The sequence below is a fragment of the Nothobranchius furzeri genome, chromosome 2 (assembly GCF_043380555.1).
Source record: "Nothobranchius furzeri strain GRZ-AD chromosome 2, NfurGRZ-RIMD1, whole genome shotgun sequence".
Lineage (NCBI taxonomy): Eukaryota > Metazoa > Chordata > Actinopteri > Cyprinodontiformes > Nothobranchiidae > Nothobranchius > Nothobranchius furzeri.
The window spans coordinates 22,065,025-22,087,357 of NC_091742.1; the positions used below are offsets into that span (position 1 = coordinate 22,065,025).

General features: G+C 44.4%; 1 protein-coding gene across 7 annotated transcripts in view; it reads right to left on the reverse strand.

The window, feature by feature from the left end:
* LOC107378123 (kelch-like protein 29) overlaps window positions 1-22,333 on the reverse strand; it is a 404,331-nt gene that overhangs the window by 60,173 nt on the left and 321,825 nt on the right. For all 7 annotated transcript variants that reach the window (XM_070545020.1, XM_070545028.1, XM_070545022.1 and 4 more), the window contains 2 exons: window positions 6,483-6,665; window positions 1,947-2,127 (listed from right to left, as the gene is read on the reverse strand). In XM_070545020.1, coding sequence (XP_070401121.1) covers window positions 1,947-2,127; window positions 6,483-6,665 — 364 coding nt within the window. The remainder of the gene's footprint in view (window positions 1-1,946; window positions 2,128-6,482; window positions 6,666-22,333) is intronic.

Genomic DNA, 22,333 nt, shown 5'->3' on the forward strand with positions numbered 1-22,333 from the left:
GTTCAAGATATTACTCAGGAATGCTCTGTCGAGGATTTTAAAGCTACGTTAAAAGATTATCTGCCAGTTCTTTCTGTTGGAGGCTAAATATTACCGTTGTGACACTTACTTCCTCCGAACACAGTTGGATGTTCTGATCTTTACCAATGTCCACACAGCTCCCACCGAGTGTCTGCTAGCTGCTTAGTAGGCCAGCAAAGTAGCAGGTCAACACATCTAGTCAGTAAAAAAAAAAAAACGACACTAACATGTTTTAAATGGGTATCTGAACCATGAATAATACATTTGTCTTCATTATCATAATAGTCGGAAGAATAAAATCTTTTCCGAATACCAGCAGATAAGTTAGTAACACACACAGTCCATGTTTGTTCACTCGTTAAAAGATTCTGTTTATTTTCCACTTTTATGCATTTTAAGACCTTCTGACTCAATTCTGAGCCAAGCACCATTTAATGCTTTTTTGGGAGGAATACAAAATAAAAGTCTATGTTGCTTGGAAACAAGCCCATTGACAGGCTCCAAACATTTCCCCAACCATGTTGAGAGGCCCGTTAGCTTTTATAATGCAGGTGACACCAGCTCTGACCCTGCGCTACAAATGGCTCGCTGTTCGCTTCAGCACGGCACTTTTTCTTCATACCTCCTCCAAGACCCAGCCCCAGTTGTTTGTGTGTGTTTGGGTAATTATTCTCTCACCTGTGCAACCTTCCGCTGCCCCTCACCAAGGCACCAACACCAGATGGAGGAAGCCTCTGGTAGTTCTCCAAAGGAGTCCAAGTAGGTTACGGCTTTTACAGGGTTGCTAATTGAGTCCAGTTGCTGAGGGCCTCGGAGAAGGTCCGCGATGGTGCAAAAACGCACACATGGGGGAAGAACACCGGCAAACACCGTGCAGAAATGCTGATTTCTTTGGTGCCGCAAAAGCTCCGGATGCATCGACAGCCCTCAAATTAAGCAGCTCGGAGACAGATGAATCAAATGCGTTTCCATTACGGGGCAAATTTTCCATCTACTCCCAGTCATAACGACACCGTATAGCAGCATTATGGGGAAATATCAAATTAGGCTGTTTCATTTGGAGGACTGTTGTGCATTGCAAACAGCTTCGGAGATCAATTGAGCTGCTAGGTAATGAGCGGCAGCGGCCTGCTCTAATATACTCAGTAATGTTCTTTTGATTGCTTTGGTTAATCTTGCTTTGCCGTGCAGAGGTGTGTGTGTGTGTGTGTGTGTGTGTGTTTGTGTGTGGTTAGGGGGAGGTATCTCCTTCCTCCCTCTGCTGAAGCACCCACATCAGCACAGGTTGGAGGGGAAAATAACAAAATGGAAAGCAGAGTTAGAACGAGAGAGGCAAAATGAATCAAACTATTAAATCAGGATGATTCTTGTTCACATTTTGCACCAACAGGAAATCATTAGACTCCATGAGAAGTATGCCTTTGGCTGGCTTTGTGCTGAAGGACGTTCAATGGGCTCAGTGAAAAATAAGAGGCCCCAGATGAATGGGTCATGATGTACAACCTTCAGATGGAGTGTTGGTGATGTGTTTTGACGTTGAAGTGGATGGAATCAGACACAGCGCACCACTCTGACTTCTGAAAGTAAATCTTCTCACTCTCAAAAGAAGCCACTCCACCGCGCCGCGACACTCACAGCTGTGGCCATTTAATATTCTCCAGCTCAGCTCCACTCCTCTGCACCTTTTGCTCACCTAGAAAATGCTAACAAACCTGTCCAACCACTTTTGCAATATGCTGCACTGCACTACTGCATGCCACACCATCTGCCACGCGTCGCTGTGCAGAAAGAATATTTATTCACTCATAACTGTGTTGCTTTGCATTCACCTACTTTTGCAGGACTGCCCACGCTCAGAGATAGCAGTCAAACGGGGGGGTTAGCGCTCAGATGGGATTGGGGGGTGTTGGTAAAGTGACTTTTACCTCTCCACGTGGTCCAGGTTCCCAGACACACCCAGTCCTCCGAGGGTGTACAGTTTGCCGTCGTACACCAGACTGTTGTGTCTGCAGCGAGCCACGGTCATCCGGGACACCAAATTCCAGTTGTCCAACAGGGACATGTAGCACCACACGTCAGCCACCATCACCCCCGACTCGGTGCCTCCTGTGATGAATAATACAGGCTCTTAATTGAGATTAAACATGTTAACTACCCGGCGGCACCATGAACCCTTTGAAGAACTCCAGAAGTTTACATGATAGAGATACTTTGGATTAAATCTGCATGTTTGTGTGAGTTTGTGATGGGAAGAGAGTTTGTAGAGCTAAACTCTGATCGGGTCAGAGTCAGCTCCCTTAAAGGAGCAGTCCAGTTCTGTGGAAAGGTTAGGAACAATTGTTGTTACCTGCAGTAGAAAGAGGCTTGAGTACAGTCAGTTTCACATTAAACATAATTTCACACATAATTATGTCAAAATGTACAGCTAGCATTAGCACTTCCTTTTTGGTCATTTTGACTGTAAATTCATGATACTTCTAAAAAAATGACCAAGTAATACAGATTCTAAGGTTTATATAGCATCTGCATTTATTCTGGAGCAATTTAAACAGACCAGAGATTCACTTTGGACTGGTGTGAAAGCTCCTCTGAACTTGCAAGTGCACAAACCATTATTACATTTAGAAATTGGGCGGGAACACTGATAAATAATTCAGATTTTGTCATGCAGGCTGAACAAGAAAATAGTCTCCTACACCTACAGTGGGTACGGAACGTATTTACACTGTCATATTGAGGCCATTTGCTAAAATCAATTAAGTTCATTTTTTCCTCATTAATGTACACACGGCACCCCATATTGACAGAAAAACACACATTTTAGAAATTTTTGAAGAGTTATTAAAAACAAAAAATCTGAAGTATCACATGGTTCTAACTAAGTATTCAGAAGAGCCATGGTGAGAGCGTTAAAGAAGGACCCAAACATCACCGCGGCTGAAAGTGCAACCCTCCACCGGTCGGAGCTGTTTGGCAGAGTGGCCCGTCTGAAGACTCTCCTCACTCGTGACATGGGAGAACTCCTCCAGGCTTTTGTTATGTGTGGAGATAAAACATCAACGCTGCAAAGCAAATGGAGTCAGTCGTAGAGTCCCAATCCTGTTAGCCAATCAGGAAATATGACTCCAAATCCTGCTGTCTGAAGCTACTTTGGCCCATTCACAGTGCTCTCACTGCCCTCTACGGTCTTCTGTGAAGTCCACTTGGAGGAGGTGTGCAGTCGGGCTTCGAGTGCGTGGTACACAAGTGTGCAAATGATTGCCGAATTAGGGAGCATTGTGTCATCGATCGCAATGCATGCCATGATGCTGGCCGCAATTCAACTTTAAAAAATCTTTATTAACAACATTCAAACAAACAATTTTTTGGAAATAAATTTACATTCATTGCTGTCCACATTAAATCTTTGTCTAAAACATTCAGAGCATCAACTAATCATCCTAAAATGAACTACCTGAGCCTTTTCTCCCTTCGATGAAGTCCGCATCAATGTGGACTTGGGTGAAGTGCGGATCAAGGGTGTAAAAGGGGCGTGGTTAACTTCTGCATTCTACGCACTCGCACCCCTGGCTGGGATCGTGCAACTGAAGGGTGCAAGTGTGGAAGTGCAAGTATTGGGATTGACTGGATGGGCTTCATTTAAAAAATAACTCACATTTACACAAAACAGATGACTCTGCTGTGTATTAGAGTACATTTAATGTATTTTAAACCAACATTTGGTTTCTGCATCCCATTCACCAGTGACAGCAGGATAACTGGAATTGACCAGAAGCAGTTTAAGGTTGTGCTGACTAGTCAACCAAGCAGCCGAAAACATATACTTGTTTTTAAATCAGCCCTTTTGACGCTGGACTCTCAGTGACCCTGGTGCAGCTTGAGAGGAAGGTTACAGAACGGCGCCTCCTGATTGGCTGACTCACAAAGCTCTGATTTCCCCGCTGGCTGAGCGACTCCTAGTAGACACATGCAGACCTGTTTCCAAAGCCCGAACACAAATTTACATTTATATGAAAGAAGCGGGAGAGGAAAGGCACACGCGGGACAAATCCTGTTGCATTTCCTCAGTGCGATGTGAAGGGCTGGGCCGGGTGCACAAGGCACTGTGGAGGGAGGAAAAGAGCAGCTTAAAGGTGCGACAAAATAAACTCGAGCAGAAGTGAAGCTAAATGAAAGAAAATGGAAAAAAAATGTTCACAGAAGGTAATCACAAACGCGTTTCCCCAAAAGAAAGACATTAAAGGTGTCTGCCGTGTTGAAGCTGTCAAAGCCACACGTGGAAACTTTTTCAGGCCTCTGTAACTTTAAAACTCTTGAAATGTTGCAGAAAGGTCACAAGAATGGAGCAACGGTGCAGGTTCAATCTGCCGATTCTCGCTGGCAGCAGACAAAAATATGTCGCTCAAATGCCACATTTAACAAAGGAAACAAAAAATCCTGTGTTTTCTATCTGACTCTGGAACTATCTGAATCTACAACATATTCCGGAAGAACACAAACCTGTAGGTGCAAGAAGGACCTAATCAAGCAGCTGTTGGTAAGTACGTTTAAGACTACTTCCTGTTTCTTTAGCCTAAAGCAGAGGCACCCAGTTCTGGTCCTGGAGGGCCAGTATCCATCATGTTTTTGTTATTTCCCTGCTTCAACACACCTGATTTTAATTGGGAGGTGATGATCAGGCTTCTGCAGAGCTTTGTGAGCTGCTGAACAGGTGATTCAACCACTGAGTCAAGTATGTTGGAGCAGAGGAACAACTAAAGCATGAACCGGTCCTCCAGGACCCTGGCTGTTTCTCCATGCCAAGGAACCTCACCTTGGTGTCTTGGCCCCGCCCCGGTTGCCTAGGAGATACGTCATCAGGAACCACCAAGGCGTGTTCCGATGTTCATGTTCTACTGAGATGTCTGTTCTCCGTTTGTTAGCCGTTTAGCTAGCTGAGCAAGTATACATGGGAGGTGTGTTGTAGTCTAGCCTTGGTCAAAAATTTGCCAGAACACACCGCTGTATTTTCATAAGGGTGGCGGATCTGAAGCTGGCAGCTACTTTGGGAGCTAATTTCAAGTTTAATTGTAAGTCAACTAGTTGTAGCCATCTGGTTGATTTCCAAAATGTGTTTTTCAGATCCAAAGAAGTTATCTATGGTTGGTTAGTTGCTTATTAATTGCAGCTTCGGTGGCTAATGGGTAGTAACTCGCTTACATATTTTATTTAACAAAAACACGCAATTTAAAAAGTAAAAGTATATATTTATGTTGAAATTTATACGTATAAAATATAACGTTAGCTCCAGTGTCAAGTGATGTTACGTGACCGCCGCGGAAGCCGTGGTCACATGATGCAAGTCTGTTCCATTTAACAGTTTTCTTTGACCAAGGATGGACAGTGTCCTCGTAAGCCAGTGTCCTCGTAAGCCAGTGTCGTCGTACGCCAGTGTCGTCGTACGCCAGTGTCCTCGTAAGCCAGTGTCCTCGTAAGCCAGTGTCCTCGTAAGCCAGTGTCCTCGTAAGCCAGTGTCGTCGTATGCCAGTGTCCTCGTAAGCCAGTGTCCTCGAAAGCCAGTGTCCTCGTAAGCCAGTGTCCTCGTAAGCCAGTGTCCTCGTAAGCCAGTGTCGTCGTACGCCAGTGTCCTCGTAAGCCAGTGTCCTCGAAAGCCAGTGTCCTCGTAAGCCAGTGTCCTCGTAAGCCAGTGTCCTCGTAAGCCAGTGTCCTCGTACGCCAGTGTCCTCGTAAGCCAGTGTCCTCGTAAGCCAGTGTCCTCGAAAGCCAGTGTCCTCGTAAGTCAGTGTCCTCGTAAGCCAGTGTCGTCGTACGCCAGTGTCCTCGTAAGCCAGTGTCCTCATAAGCCAGTGTCCTCGTAAACCAGTGTCCTCGTAAGCCAGTGTCCTCGTAAGCCAGGTTTCGCAAGGCGAGGCCTGGAGCCTTGACATTGAGAAATACCCCAGGATTGGACACCCCCGGCTTAGAGCATTGGCAGTTCTGGAGGGTGGGACTGACATCTGATAGGCCTCCTGATGTGCCTCTGTTCTGTCACTCATCTGTCCTTTGTGATCAGATTATAGGTGGATGCAATTTCATGTCCAGACACTGGTGGTGCTAATGAGCCAAATATATTTTTCACATGTAGTGTCAGGATGTTAGCCAAATACTCCATCACTGGCTTTGAGATAAATAAATAAATAAATAAATAAATAAATAAATAAATAAATAAATAAATAAATAAATAAATAAATACATAAATAAATAAAACACTTGTCCACCTCTTTGGTAGGTTTTAAGATGAATATCATGGAGTTACATTAATTAGAAAATTAAAGGTAGCAGTAAAAAACGTGTTTGTGATTAGAAGTAAAGCTCATCTGATATTAGCATCATCTTTGCAGTGGGGTAACTGCAACGGTTGTGCCTCTTTCCCCTCCTGCTGCTCAGAGCAGTTTAATGCATGCACAGACAGTTTAGCTCACCTGACAAGTAGATGTTGTCCCCCGCTGAGATGACGCTGAAGAACTCGCGGTCGTAGAAGGGCAGGCTAGCCAGCGGGTACCACTTACTGTTCTGGGGGTTAAAACATGTGACAGCTGTCAAGGAGCGCTGGTTCATCCCAATGGCCTGGCGCCCCCCCACCAGAACTATCACCTCCGCTACACCTACGGAAGGAAGGAAAGAGAAGAAAACAGGTCACTGGGGGAAGTCTTCATCAGTTAAAAAGACTGGATAAAAGGCAGAGGGTAGCGGACATCTTATGTTTTCTGTCTACTTTATTAGAAACACCTGTTCAATAACCTGCTAACACAGATAACCAGCCAATCACAGGGCAGCAACTTAATGTGTGTAAGCATCTAGAGGTGGTGAAGGTGAAAGTCCCAAACTACAGAGATTTAAGATAAAACAAAAACTGTTTATTACATTCAGCAGGCACCGGCCATCCCCGAGTGCTAAATGAAACGTAAAACAGCAAAGTTTCCGGTTTTTACAGGAAACTCCCGAATAAACGGGAAAGTATAACTCAATTAGGAAGACTGATGGGGCTGCCAGATGTGTGGTCGCCACTCGCTCTCTTACAGCGATCCACACACTCATAGTAAAACATACTCCACAAGTGTGTGTGTGTGTGTGTGTGTGTGTGTGTGTATGTGTGTGTGGCATAAGACAATCACAAAATCAATAAACAAATAAATTTCTGTGCATTTGTATGTTAAGGTGGACTTGTACGATAAGAGGATGATGAGGGTTCGGTTCAGCAGATTTCATCTCAAACCCACACACACACACACACACACACACACACACACACGCACACACGTGCGCGCACACACACACACACACACGTGCGCATGCACACACGTGCGCACACACACACACAGACGCGCACGCTCACGAACGTACACATGGTGGATAAAAACACCAGTGATCAAAAACACAAACACACACGAGATGGCAGGCTGCTGCATGTGTGTGTGTGCGCACGTGTGTGCATGTGCGTGTGTGCGCGCGCGCACGCTCAGGTCCTTTCAGGCTCTAGTGAGCAGGCGAGGAATCGGGACCAAACTGAGCTGTGTGTTTGTAAGCAGCAGGGAGACAGATACAGAGTGTGTGAAGGAAAGGGAGAACGAAATAAGAAGAAATGAGAAGGAGGTAAAGATAATCATTATGAACTTCATGCTGAGGCTAACCATTGGCTTTACCTGCTTGGATTGATTAACGACTGCTGGGCTTTCCATAATGCATGCTTCTGCAGGTTTAAACTATCCTGTTTTCACTGATGGAAAAGGCAGAAAAAGATGCAAACGCTCCCGTGGCTGGAGCAGAGGGAAGACAGAGCTGTGAGAAGCGCCTCAGACGTATCGAGAACACACAGCTTAGACTTAGTGGACAGCTTAAAGCCTGCTGGCTCCTTTTCCTCAACAGGATTTTGAGAAAGTCGCTCTGGAAAATAAAGTGGCAGCTGAGGGAGAAAACCGTGGCCGTGTCTGGTGCACAATCATGATAAAGCGTGGACGACAGCGTGTGAAAAACACTCAGAATGATGCAGCAGAAGACTCAGAGTCCAGTCTAGGATCTATTTAAAACCCAGCTACATCTTCTAACCCAAACCGGAATCCTGGAACGTCTCTGAGACCTCCAGTGGACCTCTGATGCTCCGGTTATAAATGGGGGTGCAGCTTTATGGGACAGTGGCTGTTCTTTGACAAAAATAACGGAGGGTGAACAGGATCTTTGTTTTCCCTCTCTGGAGCCTCTGTTCACACACACACACACACACACACACACACACACACACACACACACACACACACACACACACACACACACACACACACACACACACACACACACACACACACACACACACACACACACACACACACACACACACACACACACACACACACACACACACACACTACTTTTCTCCTATTGTTCCTGCTGGCGACACGTTTGCTGCTCTAGTCCATTTCTCTTCATCACACCATGTTTCACCTTTATGGGGTTTTAAAAGTTAGACTATCGTCACCGTCTGGCTGAACGTTTCATCCCTCGCTCTCATCGGTTGAGCTCTAGTTTGCTGATGTCAGCAACCTGAATTGGCACTTCCTTTGTCTAAGTCTGAGCCAATTTTCAGGATTTTCGTTCTGTCAGTCAAGGCTCTAAAGTTAAATCGCTCCCATATTGTAAAAGAATGAAAGTGAAATCCACATTCAAAACCAAACTATTCCTGACGCGACAAGTCTGTTTAACAGAAATGTCATGAAATAAAATCTTTTTATTGCTGTTTGCTCCATCCCCGCAGCAGCCAATTAAAGCAGCTTAAGCTATTCCACATGTTGCCTTAACATTTCACACACACACACACACACACACACACACATACACACACACACACACACACACACACACACACACACACACACACACACACACACACACACAGAGGTTTATTATCACCTCGTGCACGGACATTCTCTGTGCTTTCTGCTTCACCACACCCGTCAGAGATAGTGCACATCTGGTTGCAGAGGCTTCGGCGTGGCTCTGACCCCTGAAGCCCTGAAAACACTCGCCGGCTAACACAAACCAACGCCGGCCTGTCAGAACCGAGCCAAACGCAAGAGGGGCGTCACGCCGACGCATCACGTGAGCGCGTGTGTGAGTGTGCTTTCCTCAGAAAGCAAGGCCTCACAGGGACAGCTGTCAGTCAGCAGGCGGTTTGATGGGAGTTAGGTACAGGGATGAAGGGATGGAGGAGAGTACGGTGGAGAGGAGCGTTTGGGGATGAAGGGATAACAGAGTCTTGACAGCTCTTTTTTCCTGACAGGATTTATACCCATGGCAGTTTGGGGGGGAAATCTCCTTCTTCACATTGTTACTGACCTTTTTTGATACTGTTGGCATATTTTTAGCTTTCTTATGTTCATGAAAAAAATAAAAAAATAAAAACCTCAGCACAAGTTTTAACACGCTACGTTTTATTGTGAATCCAGTTACTGTCAAAAACTTTTTTGTCCTGTTGTGGCATCAAATGTGTTCCTTTTATTTCTTTCAGACACTTACCACAAAAACTTTGGATGTTTTTTTTATTTCTGTTCAAGACAAAAGTCTCCACCCAGACAGGAACCAGAAGGTCTACCTATGCCATGCCAGCAGAGGGCGACAGTGCATGTAATGAAGACATATGGAAATACAAAGTAGGTAAATGTTTATGTTTATGTATTTCGCAGACGCTTTTGTCCAAAGCGACTTACAAGTGATGATTGGCATATTGCCCTTGAGGCTAACAACAACAATAACAACAACTTGACATCAATCATGGAGAGGAGGGACGGGTGCAGGGAAAGTGCTAGTTAAGAAGATGCTCTCTGAAGACCAGGGTCTTCAGGAGTTTCTCGAAAATTGAAAAGGAAGCCCCTGTTCTGGTAGTGCTTGGTAGGTCATTCCACATTTGTGGAAAGATGCATGAGAAGAGTCTGGATTGTCCTGAGCGTGGTGTAGGAAACGCTAGCCGACGATCCTGTGATGACCGGAGCGGCCGGGCCGAGACGTAAGCCTTTGCAAGAGGATTCAGGTAGATGGGAGCCGTACCATCTCGGACTTTGTATGCTAGTGTTAGCAACATGTATTGTTTTTATCTCAAGTCTTTAATTTTTCTGCACAAATTTTGTGACAGAGTAAGAAAACGTTGGTAGCACTGTTGGTCACAGGTTCGAATCCCGACTGTGGAGTTAGCATGAGTCAGGTTAAAGGAGGTGAGAGAGATTCCACTTCCGTATATAGGAGTGGATGATGACGTGGCTGGTGAATGATGGGAGTTGCAGCCGGAGGCTTGATGGGAGAAGGAGTTCTTTGGGGGAAGCAGACCAGCTGAAGGGTTGCCGGTGGAAGGATCTTGGGTGTTTCTCAACGTCAAGGCGCCTGGCCTTGCGAGACGATGTCTTTGCGAGGCCAGGCTCCTTGCTTACGAGGACACTGTCCTCCCTAGGTCAATGAAAACGGTTAAATGGAACAGACTTGCATCACGTGACCGGAGCTTCAAACGGGAGTCACGTAACGTCATATTTTATACGTATTAGTTTCAATATTAATATATAAACAGCCTTTCACTTTTTAAATTGTGTTCATATTTGTTAAATTAAATCAACACATTCTCAAACCCTAAGCGTCGGAAACAAACGCTTGGTCAGCCACCCTCCACGTCAGACCCCAGACGCCAAAAGTGCCCATTTTCGTTACTTATGTGCGAAAAGGGGTTTTTCCTTTTTGTAGCTGCAGATCCCAATGCAGCGTAAAACTGACGTGATTAGATATCCGCTGATGCGACACCGAACCAGCTCATTTAACTGCACCTAAACCTTAAAGTTTCACTATTTATAACCTTCCCCTCTCCCTCATCCTAACCTTAACCCTCATTTCACCGATGCGGCACCGAACCAGCTCGTTTAACCGCACCTAAACCTTAAATGTGGCACCGAACCAGCTCATTTAACCGATGCGGCACCGAACCACCTCGTTTAACCGCACCTAAACCTTAACCTTTCGCTATTTATAACCTTCCCCTCTCCCTCATCCTAACCTTAACCCTCTTGCTACCTAAAACGTTACTCTCACTGCGATCAAGCATTTGTTTCCCCTGCATTCTGACTCTGACAGTCAGAGTCTGACTGTGAATTTTTGTATTTGCCGCCCAAGGGGAACGTTAGAACATCTGGCGAGGGGGAGGTTACACATACCCTCTACTTTTAACCTCCACCTTGGTGGTTGAAACCTCCCCCTCGCGTTGGCTCGGTCCAAACTCGACCAATCACGAGGCGGCTCCCGCCGTTCACTTCATAGAGCCGGCTTTTAGAGCGATCGACACATCACTAACGTGTTCGCTGGCAAGATTGTTAAGGTTAGGATAGGGGTGAGGGGAAGGTTAAATAAGAGGATAAGTTTAAATAAGAGGATAAGGTTAAGGTGAGGTACAATGAGCTTGTTTGGTGCCAGTGTAACGCTGCATTGGGATGCAACGGTAGCGGCCATCCCATCGCTTCAGTTTTACGCTGCATTGGGATCTGCAGTCAAATAAGGGAAAAACCCCTTTTCGCACATAAGTAACGAAAAAGGGCACTTTTGGCGTCAGGGGTCTGACGTGGAGGGTGGCTGACCAAGCGTTTGTTTTTGACGCGCTGGGAGTGAGAACGTGTTGATTAAATATATAAGTGAGTTACTACCTGCTAGCCACCAGAGCTGCAACTACTTTATCTTGAAATTTGTCCCTGAAGTAGCTGCAACCGGGGCGGGGCCAAGACATCAAGGTGAGGTTCCTTGGCATTCAGAAACACCCCTGGAGTCTTATTTCCTGATATTTGGACATCTCACTTCTGACTGGCTAACAGCAAAATGACTCTACGACTGCCTCTGTTTGTTCTGCAATGTTGATATTTTATCTCCACACTTAACACAAACCTGGTGGAGTTCTGCTGTGCGGTGAAACTGCTAATGCTAACGTTAGCTTTTACTAGTCAAGACGTTCTAAGCTGTTTGCAGGATGCTACAAATACAACAGCCTTTCCTGTCTCGAGCCATGAATGTTAGGTGACGGTGCGACATAGATCTGTCAGGCTTTTCACTCCTGGGCCCCAAGGGCCGGTTTCCTGCACGCCTTAGTTTTAACCTTGCTTCAACACACCTGATTTCAATCAGTAGGTGATTAACAGGCTTCTAAAGAGCCTGATCAGCTGCTGCACATGTGGTTCAACCACTGGATTAGGTGTGTTGTAACAGAGAAAGAAGTCAAACAGGCTGGATACCAGCTCTCCAGGAGTGAGTGAGTACCTCTGCCCTAGAGTTTCACTGTCTATTTTCTGTCAGAAGCTAATGCAGGAGATAGGTGTAGGAGACTATTTTCATGCTCACACTGCATGAAAAACTCTAAATTACTGATTACAATAAAAATAATCATTGGAAAATTATTTTTCTGTGTTCCACACCTTTGAATATATGTGCAGATTGGATGTAAAAATCCAGATGCTAGCACCAAAAGAGAAATTTATAATTTATCATTATTCGAATGCGTGGACTTAAGCTTGTGCTAATAAACCAGTGACAGAAATGTGATATCCTTTCAGGGTTGCTGTTTGTAAAAACTGTTGCTTTAAACGAGCAGAAACAATGGAGCAATTCTTCGGGGAGACTCTGGAGGAGGAGGAGAATAGGAGGAATGACTGAGCCTAAACAAGGACCACAGTGGAAAACACCCGAGGCTGAAGCTTTACGATGAGACATGCACGAGGTTTCACGTTAATGCCAAAGCCGTGTTTCAGGAGGAGGACCGTATGGTAAACACACGCCCGCCTCATGCATGCTTCACAACTGTGTTTTACAAGTCATCCAGGGCATGGGAATGCTTTTAAAGACAAGGAGGCAGCTAGTTGTTTCGGTCACACCTGTCTTGCTGACCCTGCTGCAACAACAACCTCAAACATGTGGGATGATGAAGAGATGTGAATCAAAGCATGGATAGCGCTGAGGCCGTTTAGGTGAAGATGTGAAAGGCTGAATTATATGCAGCTGACAGGCGACGCTCAGCCTGTTTACAGGTTTGTTTTTATCCATTTTCCATCAGTCTTCTTTGTGTTTACGAAGCTGCCCTCAGAAGTTGCTCTTTCAGCGTTTGGACGTAGGAGGAAGTTTGAGTCTTGACCCGAGGAGTCGACTCATCTGCACTGAAACACTCACCTGTGGAGCACAAAGCTAGATCTAATTTCAGGAGAGTAAAGTGGGAAGTGAAAAACGAGGCAACAGCACAGCTAAAAGACAAAAACATCAATATTCTGGGTTTTTTCCTAACCTTTAACCTCGTCTGAATTTACACAGCAGATGCCTCCTGTGACTAGTTTTTATTTAGCAGGTTTGAAACAAAATGTAACACATTTCTTCTCTAGCACATCTTCTTAAGTCCTTTTAAGCCCGTCTATGAAATGTTTGTGACAGCAGCTGAAGGAATTCAAGGAGATTTAGCAAACAACTCTGCAGGTGGCTCGGGATTCTCCCAACGACAGGGACCCAGGTAGGTGACCAGATCCCAACTTGGCAAATGTGGGACAGAGACTACTCAATGTGGGACAACGTGAAGTTCCAATGTAATGAGAAAAAAAATAATTACGTATATTCCGCCTTTTAGCCCTAACATTACTGATACATATACATAAAATGATTATTCTTATTATCATCATATATATTTTGTATATATTTTATTTGAATTCAACATTAAGAAGCACACAGCAAAAGCTTTACTATTTCACAGTTTTTCTCAAGTTACCACAACATAACTCAGGCTCTTTGGGCCTTGTGTAGTGGCTCTGATCATTTTAATAATACAGATAGGCCAACAATAATTTAAAAAATGCAGGTTTAAGCAGGTTTTCAGAGTTTTCATTCAATGTTTCAACAACAGAATGACAGTAAAAGTACCAGTAATACTTTTCAGATCTATTTATGTTTGTTTTTAATTAATTTCCCACAAAAATCAGCATTTCATTGTAAAAATATCCACACTTTTTTGCTATTTTTTTTTCATAATTCAGAAACAAAACGTTTTTTTTTCTCTTCTAGATTTTAGGTGAGAGAATAAACGTCAGATTCTAATCGCTAAAAATTCAGATCTAATCTAACAATAGAGTTTCTTAGAGTTACTTTTTGCCTCAAATTTCTGAGAATAAGTGACGAAAGCTTCCATTTATTCTCATTACTCCTTCACTGTGCTTTAAGGGGCTCAGCATGTACGTGGGTATCTAAAACCGCAGCACCTTGTCTGTGTTAGAGCCTCCACTGTGTTTATCATGGACCTGTCTAATCACTGGAAAACCTGCTTTTGACCTCTTCATATCAGACTCCGCGCTGAGACATGAAAAAATGACTCAGAAACAACAACTCTGTCGAGTATCTCTGAACACGTTTAATTCACGAGTTTACAGCATTTTCTCCTCCGTGCTCACTCACGCTTGTTTTGGTGGTTCGGCTGTGCTCCACACACGCTCCGGATCTGCGATAAGGTCCCACCTCCGTTTGATTGACAGCAACAGGGAGATTTCTCCACAGTTTCTTTTATAAGATTGAAACGAGAAACAAGAAACTCTCAATAATACGGGACATGAGTCTCAATTTGTGGGGCACGTGAAAAGTAATGAAAATGCGGGACTGTCCCGCACAAAGCAGGACATCTGGTCACCTTACCCACTCCTCATGCCGGCAGGAGGAATGTTGAAACTAAACACATTAATTCAATTCATTTCAAAGATACTTTATTAATCCCAGAGGGAAATTAGAGTTTCAGTTCACACGATTCAGAGTTCAGACATACATACATAGGCATAGACACATGACAAGAACTGGTGACTGTGGTCATTCGCAACCCGAGTCGCGCTACCTTAATAGAGATCAGAGGGTTTATATGAGGATTGGTTCAGGTGGAGGGGAAAAAAAGCACTTCAGAGTTACCCACCACAAGGATGGCAGCTTTGCTCTGCAAAAAAACACCTCAGACAGAGATGCAACAGACTTCAGACATTACACAACATGTGTACACAACATGTGTCCACTAGATGGGGTGGTGGGTTTGGGACTCTCCACACGTCAGTTTTTGCAGCTACGATAAGCAGCGCACGTCACCTCAGTGTGGACAGGGGATGGAGGTTGTTGGGGTTTGGAGGGCACAGTGACTCCTGGAACGATTCGGCGGCCTTCACAGCCCGCAGTCCCGCCCAGGTTGGGATAGGAGACAGAGTTGCCATAGCAATGGCAGCATTCCACATTTCTTCTGAGGGGGGAGTATTCGTTGCAGCCTTACAGGCTCAAGGGCGCCAGATTCAGATTAGAAATTGTTTTGGAGCCAGACAGAGATAATTTCCCCTCTGTCTTAAAGTTCCATAGGTCCTCAACCTCTCAAAATCCAATAATGGTGTAAATTAATCTATCCCAATACGTGCTGATTCGTCCACTTTCTCCTTGATGGCATCCATCTTTTGTGCCAACGCATGAATCTCGGCCAAAGTTCAAAGCTTACGATTCATCTCAACAATTATGCAAGTCTGTGAATTCACAGCGTGATGTAATCCATCCCTGAGCTCGGGGAGAGCGCCAATATTCCTCGACAGCTCGTTAATTTTCCGGTGAGCCAGGAAGCCTCCTAGGCCAAAGAGCAGGAAACCTGACACCAACACCACGAATATCCAGACATCTTCAGAATCCCATACAGACAGCTGAGAGAGGCAAATCAGGTTCCACTGTTTCCAGGAGTCCATGATATGACCAGCTGGGTCTGTCCCAGAGGGGCATCCGGGAGCCCCTTCTCCCGTTCTCATCGTTGAAAAATGTTATCAGTTGCGTCCAGCTGACCAGGTCCATTTTTAATAATTTCCAGTTTCCAGAAAAAATGCAGAAGCAGTCGTGCACCCAAAGACAGACAAAGAGCCTTGGGGATAAGATAGGGAGGAGAGGAGGAAAAAAGCATCTGTACTCTCCAAGAGCCGGAAGAAGAAAAGAAATGGTACCTGGGGCTGCAAGGTAATCAACTAACTATTGATTATACAGCTCAGGCAATGGTCTTTGACTTGAACCGATGATTTGGCCTGTTTAATAATGTGGAAAAGTTACCAATAGATGGTCGAAAACGTAGGATAACGTTATGTTATTTACTTGTTTGACAGTATCTGTTGCGCCTGGTGTACAATTTCCTGCAATCATCAGATTCTGTGATTCAAGGGAGAGTCTGAAGAAACGGGACGGCACCTTAAAATAAAAAAATTTTCTTTCTCAAAAGAAATTTAAATCATAGCCTACATCATGCAACGCGACTCAAACTGACAGGAAGTGCAGGTGACTAAAAAGGCAATCAACAGGTGCCGCTTGTTGTAGCCTTAACTGAAACATCATCCATCCAAAACTCTAGCTCTCCTCAGTCAATCCTCCCCTCCTCTATCACTGTGTGGCACACAGGGGCCACTGCCAAGGACAAGCACAGACTACAGCAAGCTGTGCGTTCAGCAGAAAAGACGATGGGACGCAACCTTTAATCAATCCACGGTCTGCACACCTCCAGGGATCTGAGAGGTGCAGGTTGAACCACAGCTAACCCCTCTCATCCTGGTCATGGACTGTTTGAACCCCTCCCTTCAGGCGTAAGGTTCTTCCCCTCTGAACACCACTGAGCACGTTCTACGCTTATGAAGCGCTTCGTGATTTTCATCTTGAGAGGCGCTATTTAAAATATAGTTTCTTCTTCTTCACCAAATAACCATTACAACCATGCAGATCTGCACTGGTCCTCTATGTTTCTTGTGTTTATTATTTTTGACGCATACTAATTTTTCTCTCGCCTCTGAAGTCGGAGGAGGAAGGAGAGACCGATCCCAACCTAAAGATCAGGAATGTCCTTCTACCAACAGCTCTATTAGTGGAAGATGCTACCCATCATAACCGAGGATGGCGTTTACGTTTAAGAGAGTCAAAGGAGACTATCAGGATAGAGGGATGAAGATTAGAAAGTGTTGAAAAGAAGTCCAACAGTCCAGCATTCATAGCTGTTCCACACTAAAACTGGCTGCAGGGGTTCTGCTGTGTAATCTGTCTGAAAGATAAAGAGGGGAGGGAACAGAAAACTGTAGCTCGTAGAGGAAGCAGCAAAAAGAGCTTCCTGTTGGTTTTGGGCCTGGCAGAAGGAGTTGAGACGGAAACCATCAAAAAGCTGAGCAACAAATATCTAGTTCCCCAGCTGGAGATCGCAACGGACCAGGATAGAAATGTCTAAAGGACCGTCACACAACATCTTCTCTTGGCTGAAGATAGCTATGATCGTGACCAAGGTTGAGCATACGAGATGTTAGTTAGGGTTTAGTAGTGTATGCATCCGTGTGTGTGCAGAGTACAGACGCTTCTGCTTTTGCTCCCTTATCTTTTTTCCCAAGGCTCTTTGTCCTGTCTGCCTACAGAGCGCTTCTCTGCATTTCTTCTGGAAATCCCTATTTTTTAGAAATGGATTTAATTAATTGGTCATTCAACGCGATTTATAAGATTTTTTCTACGATGAGAACGGAGGAGGGGGCTCCCACTTGCCCGCAAGGGACACACCTGGCGGGGTATATGCTCGATTCCTGGAAGGAGTGGAGGATCGTATGTCTCTCTCAGCTGTCCATTGAGGACGTCGAAGATATGTGGACATTTGGCCTGATGATCACTGGATTTCTTCTGATTGGAGTGGGAGGATATCTGGTTTTCTGGAAATTTGGGAAGACAGGAGCGATTGGAGGGCAACCCGCACCCACGGGAAGCACCGCCTGGGCGGAGACCTCACAGACTGGGACGTTACTCGAGGTGAATCGTAAGCTGGACAATGTCCTAGCTGCGGGACCGGTGTTAGTGTGCAAAATGGATGTCATCTCAGAGAGGGTCACTGGACGGTGTGGAGATGTTTAAAACCAAATTGGCTTCACTGAAGGACTGGAATGACCAGTTACAGACTGAAGGCAGAGAGGAAAATTATCTCTGCCTGACCCAAACACAGTCTTGTTATCCAAATCTGACGCCAAGGCAGCCTTCGAGATGCCAACAACAACAACCCCCACGAAGGAAGGAATGCAGACAGATGCTGTGAACCCCCCCCCCCCCCCCCCCCCCTTCAGATTGTGGACTTCTGCCTAGTGAGGTCATCAACCTGCAGGGTCAATGTGCTCTGCGTTCCTCCCAAGATCTCCCTCCCACCAGTGGTCTACAGTGGTTGAGTGCCGTACATGCCGTACATGGCTGCTCTCGCTGTGGGAAACAGGATCCCAGCCCCCCCCTGCTTTCCTATTGTGATGTTGTGTTGTGTTATCTGTTTAGGTGGTTTTTTTCGCAGAGCAAAGCTGCCCTCCTGGGGGGAGAGTAGCTGTGAAGTGCCTTTTTTTCCCTCCTCCCGAATCCATTCCTCATGTTATCCTTTTCTCTCTCTATTAAGGTAGCGCGACTCGGTTGCGAATGACCACAGTCACCAATTCTTGTCATGTGTCTTGCCCAGTATGTCTGATCTTTGAATTGTGTGTACTGAAACTCTAATTTCCCTTTCCTGGGACAAATAAAGCTTTTCATTTCATTTTGCATTTTCATTTCATTTTCATTCAAAAGCTAAAAAGTTGTCTTTTAAATTTACAAAAGAGGATCATCTGAATGCAAATCTTTAGGAAGAGAAGACAGCTTTTACTTTACAGAGATGTATGCATCTGGTCCTTAGACACCCTTCACAAAGACGCTCCAGTTCTAAACTAGAGTCTGCACAGATAAAAGGAATATAAATCAGGACGGTCTTATGTTAGAGCCAACTCGCATATTGAAGATGATGCCCACCTGTAGAGCGAGATGAGCTGAAACGCATATGAATGCAAAAACACTTCCTGACAGTTTCTGCAGATTGCAGCCAGCGCAAGTTCCACTTCAAATAAACGAACCAATCCCCAGCAGGAACATGCCACCCATGCTTTATACCACGCAGGAACAAGCCCACAAATCAGAGTGGACACGGACACGCACAGTCGCACACGGATGTGATGAAGTGAGGCAAGTCGAGAGACAAAGACCCAACGTGGAGATTCTGTCATTTCCTCTTTTCACCTTGCTCTCCACCTCATGCTGCGACCCTGCCGTCTTTATTCCTCTTCTCTTTTTTGCCCTGCAGCGAACATCTCCTGCGTGAACTCAGCCTGCTTCTCTGACTCTCTCTCCAAGTCGATTCCTTCTAAACCCCAGGATCCTTTGCTGTTTAATATACTTACAACTTCATCTTTCGCCACGGTTTCCTGTTCTTTCAGCAAACACACATTTCGCCTTTAGCACACTTCTATGACCTTACAGTACCGAGGACAACTCCTGAGTGTTTAATCCCTTTTTTAAAAACATATTGGCAGGACAATATCAAACAGGTGAAGGGGTTTATTGAAATGTCCAAACATGTATAAATGATGAGAGTTTGTGCAATTCTAACAGGCTTTTTTCAAAGATGATAACTCAACTTTTCTTTCTTAAGCCGAGTGCGTTTGTAACTAGGTAGAGTTTAGGAATACTTCTCAGACGTTTTGAATGTATTCCAAGGAATTTATGTTGATTTTGGTGCAGAATCTTTGCCCGTACGTTGTAGAAAAGATAAATCAGATCGTGAGATCAGACGATGAACCTTAGCTGTTTTAGCTAGCTCACTGAACAACCTTAGATTGGAGAAATATAGATTAGTTCTAAGCTAACGATAAATGGCCTGCACATACAGCACTTTTCTAAGTCAGAGGACTCCAAAGTGCTTTACACCACAGGCTACACACACACACACACGCACGCACGCACGCACACACACACACACACACACACTTGGTGGTGATGAGCTACAACACAGCCACAGCAGCCCTGAAGCACACTGACAGATGCAAGGCTACCACACACTCAGCACCACCGGACCCTCCGACCCAAAAAAAAAGGGTCAAGTGTCTTGCCCAAAGACACAATAACAGACAGACGTAGCATGGGTTCAAACCGGCAACCCAACGATTAAAGGGTGACCTCCTAACCCCTGATCCACCTAAGTCACGGTGGGTCTACTAATAAAAATGTAATTTCTAGAAACTTAAATGTTCTTTAAACTCAAAAACATTTAAAGGAGTGAAGGACTTGTTTAATCAATACATTTGCAGTGGTCTGTAGTAGGAATGAAAGTAAGTCGTTCTCAGGGGGAGAAAATATACCGGTGTACCATGTCTCGGACCTAAAATGTACTCACATCACAGCTGAGCTTCAGATGGCAGAGTTTGGAGTCTTATTTCCTGATATTAGGACATCTCGCCCCACAGATGTTTTATCTCAAATAACACAATCCTGGAGGAGCTACTGCTGTGTGATAGTGTTGCTAATGCTAATGTTAGCTTAAACTAGTCAAGACATCCTCTGCTGATTACAGTCAAGATGGGTCAGTCCATCAATGCTGATTCACAGCGTGACATAGATCTGTCTGGATTTTCAAATCCTAGAGTTTCACAATCTATTTTCTATCAGAAGCTAATGCAGGAGACAGGTGTAGGAGACTATTATCATGATCAGCCTGGATGAAAAACTCAAGAGTGACCGATTATAATCAGAAATATCCATCCATCACATCCAGATTCTTCTGACCTTCCCGCTACATGGCGACAGCTTCCATGACTCCAATCAGCCTGCTGCTACAGGTTTTCAGACTAGTTTGTTTTTAATGAAGTATATCTCACATTTTACACTAATCTTGTCCTCCTTGAGGTCGACCTCTTCTCCCGTTGAGAACGTTTCTGATAAAGTTTTGCTGCATCAACTGAAGAGACGCAGATGCATCTCTGAGGTCCTGTTAAAGGTTGCCAAAGTTCACTAATCTCCTGCAGATAATTTTAGTTTTGGCCAAACACTTTTCTGTTCGACCTCCACTTCTGCAGTTTTCCCACGCTGCTCCTTCCTGGCATATTTCTTTCCTCCTCGTAGATTCAGCTGAGAAACATAAATCTAAGAAGACCTTGGAAGCAGAAAAAAATAAAGAAAAGATGGATTAGCACAAGATATTTATGAAAATAACTTTGAACGTATCAGAAGTATCTCGCCGTCCTCAGCAATCAGCCATTGAATAAGATGTGTTGGGGCAGGGAAACATCCAAAATACACTGCATGGTGGCTCCTAAGGATTGACCACCATCGACTAAAACCAGCAACATCAAGGATCTCCTTTTGTAGTTAACAACTCCTATCATGTTTATTTTTAATGATCTATAAAGAAAATCTTGATCAATGTTAACAAGATCTTTTAATATTCTCCAAAAGGCATCTCCATAGATAAAATATTTACCGTATTTTCCGGACTATAAGCCGCTACATTTTCCCACGCTTTGAACCATGCGGCTTATAATGAGGTGCAGCTTTAGTCAACCAGAAAGGATGGATGCTGGAAAGTCTAATGAAGGAATGGTTAAAGGAGTGCTACAGAAAGCGCCCAGGAGGATTGTTTTCCCAGCTTCACTCCGGGATGATGACAGCAACACGGGAGAGCGACACTGACATCGCCACAGAAAAGGTGTGTGACGAAGCTCTTCTGAGGCTGTTCAACTCCGACACTGAAGAAGATGACTTCAGTGGTTTCAGTGTGCAGGAGGACGATGAATAAACTAACCAATAACTTTTCTGTTTTGTTTGATACTGATCAGGTCAGTTACATTCAGTTAAACTACGTTTTCAATTCAGTAGATATCTGCAGCTTTTAGCCCGGTGCGGCTTATATTGAGGTGCGCTCTATAGTCCGGAAATTACTGTTGTATAAAAACTGTAAAAATACAATAAAGTCATTGTTGTTTCTTTTTCCATTCATCAGAGTCAGAAAACAAAGTCGTATTTTCAGTGAAACCTCTAGTTTGTGTTAACCCTTACCCAACCACATCAGCCGGCAGAGTCAGCTGCACTCAAAATGAATGAACTTAAAAAAAATCATGGAAAGGATTGCCACATGATTAAATAGCTTTAGTTCAGCATCGTACATTTCTGTTATCATAACGTAAAGTACTTGTGTTGAGCCAAAGTAATTCACCAAGGTTGAGTGAACTTATTTACTACATTTGGATGTTGGTCAACTTAAATCATTTGAAATGCTTTGATCCAAATTAAATCAACAAGTTTGGTGTACTAAATCTCCTATTTGCACCCAACTTGATTTAATAAAGCTGATCTAACTAATTTTACAGTGGTAGATTAACATTAGTGCTGTTTGGATGGTTTTCTTTCCATTTCTGTTTCAAATATTTTGATATATTTTAGT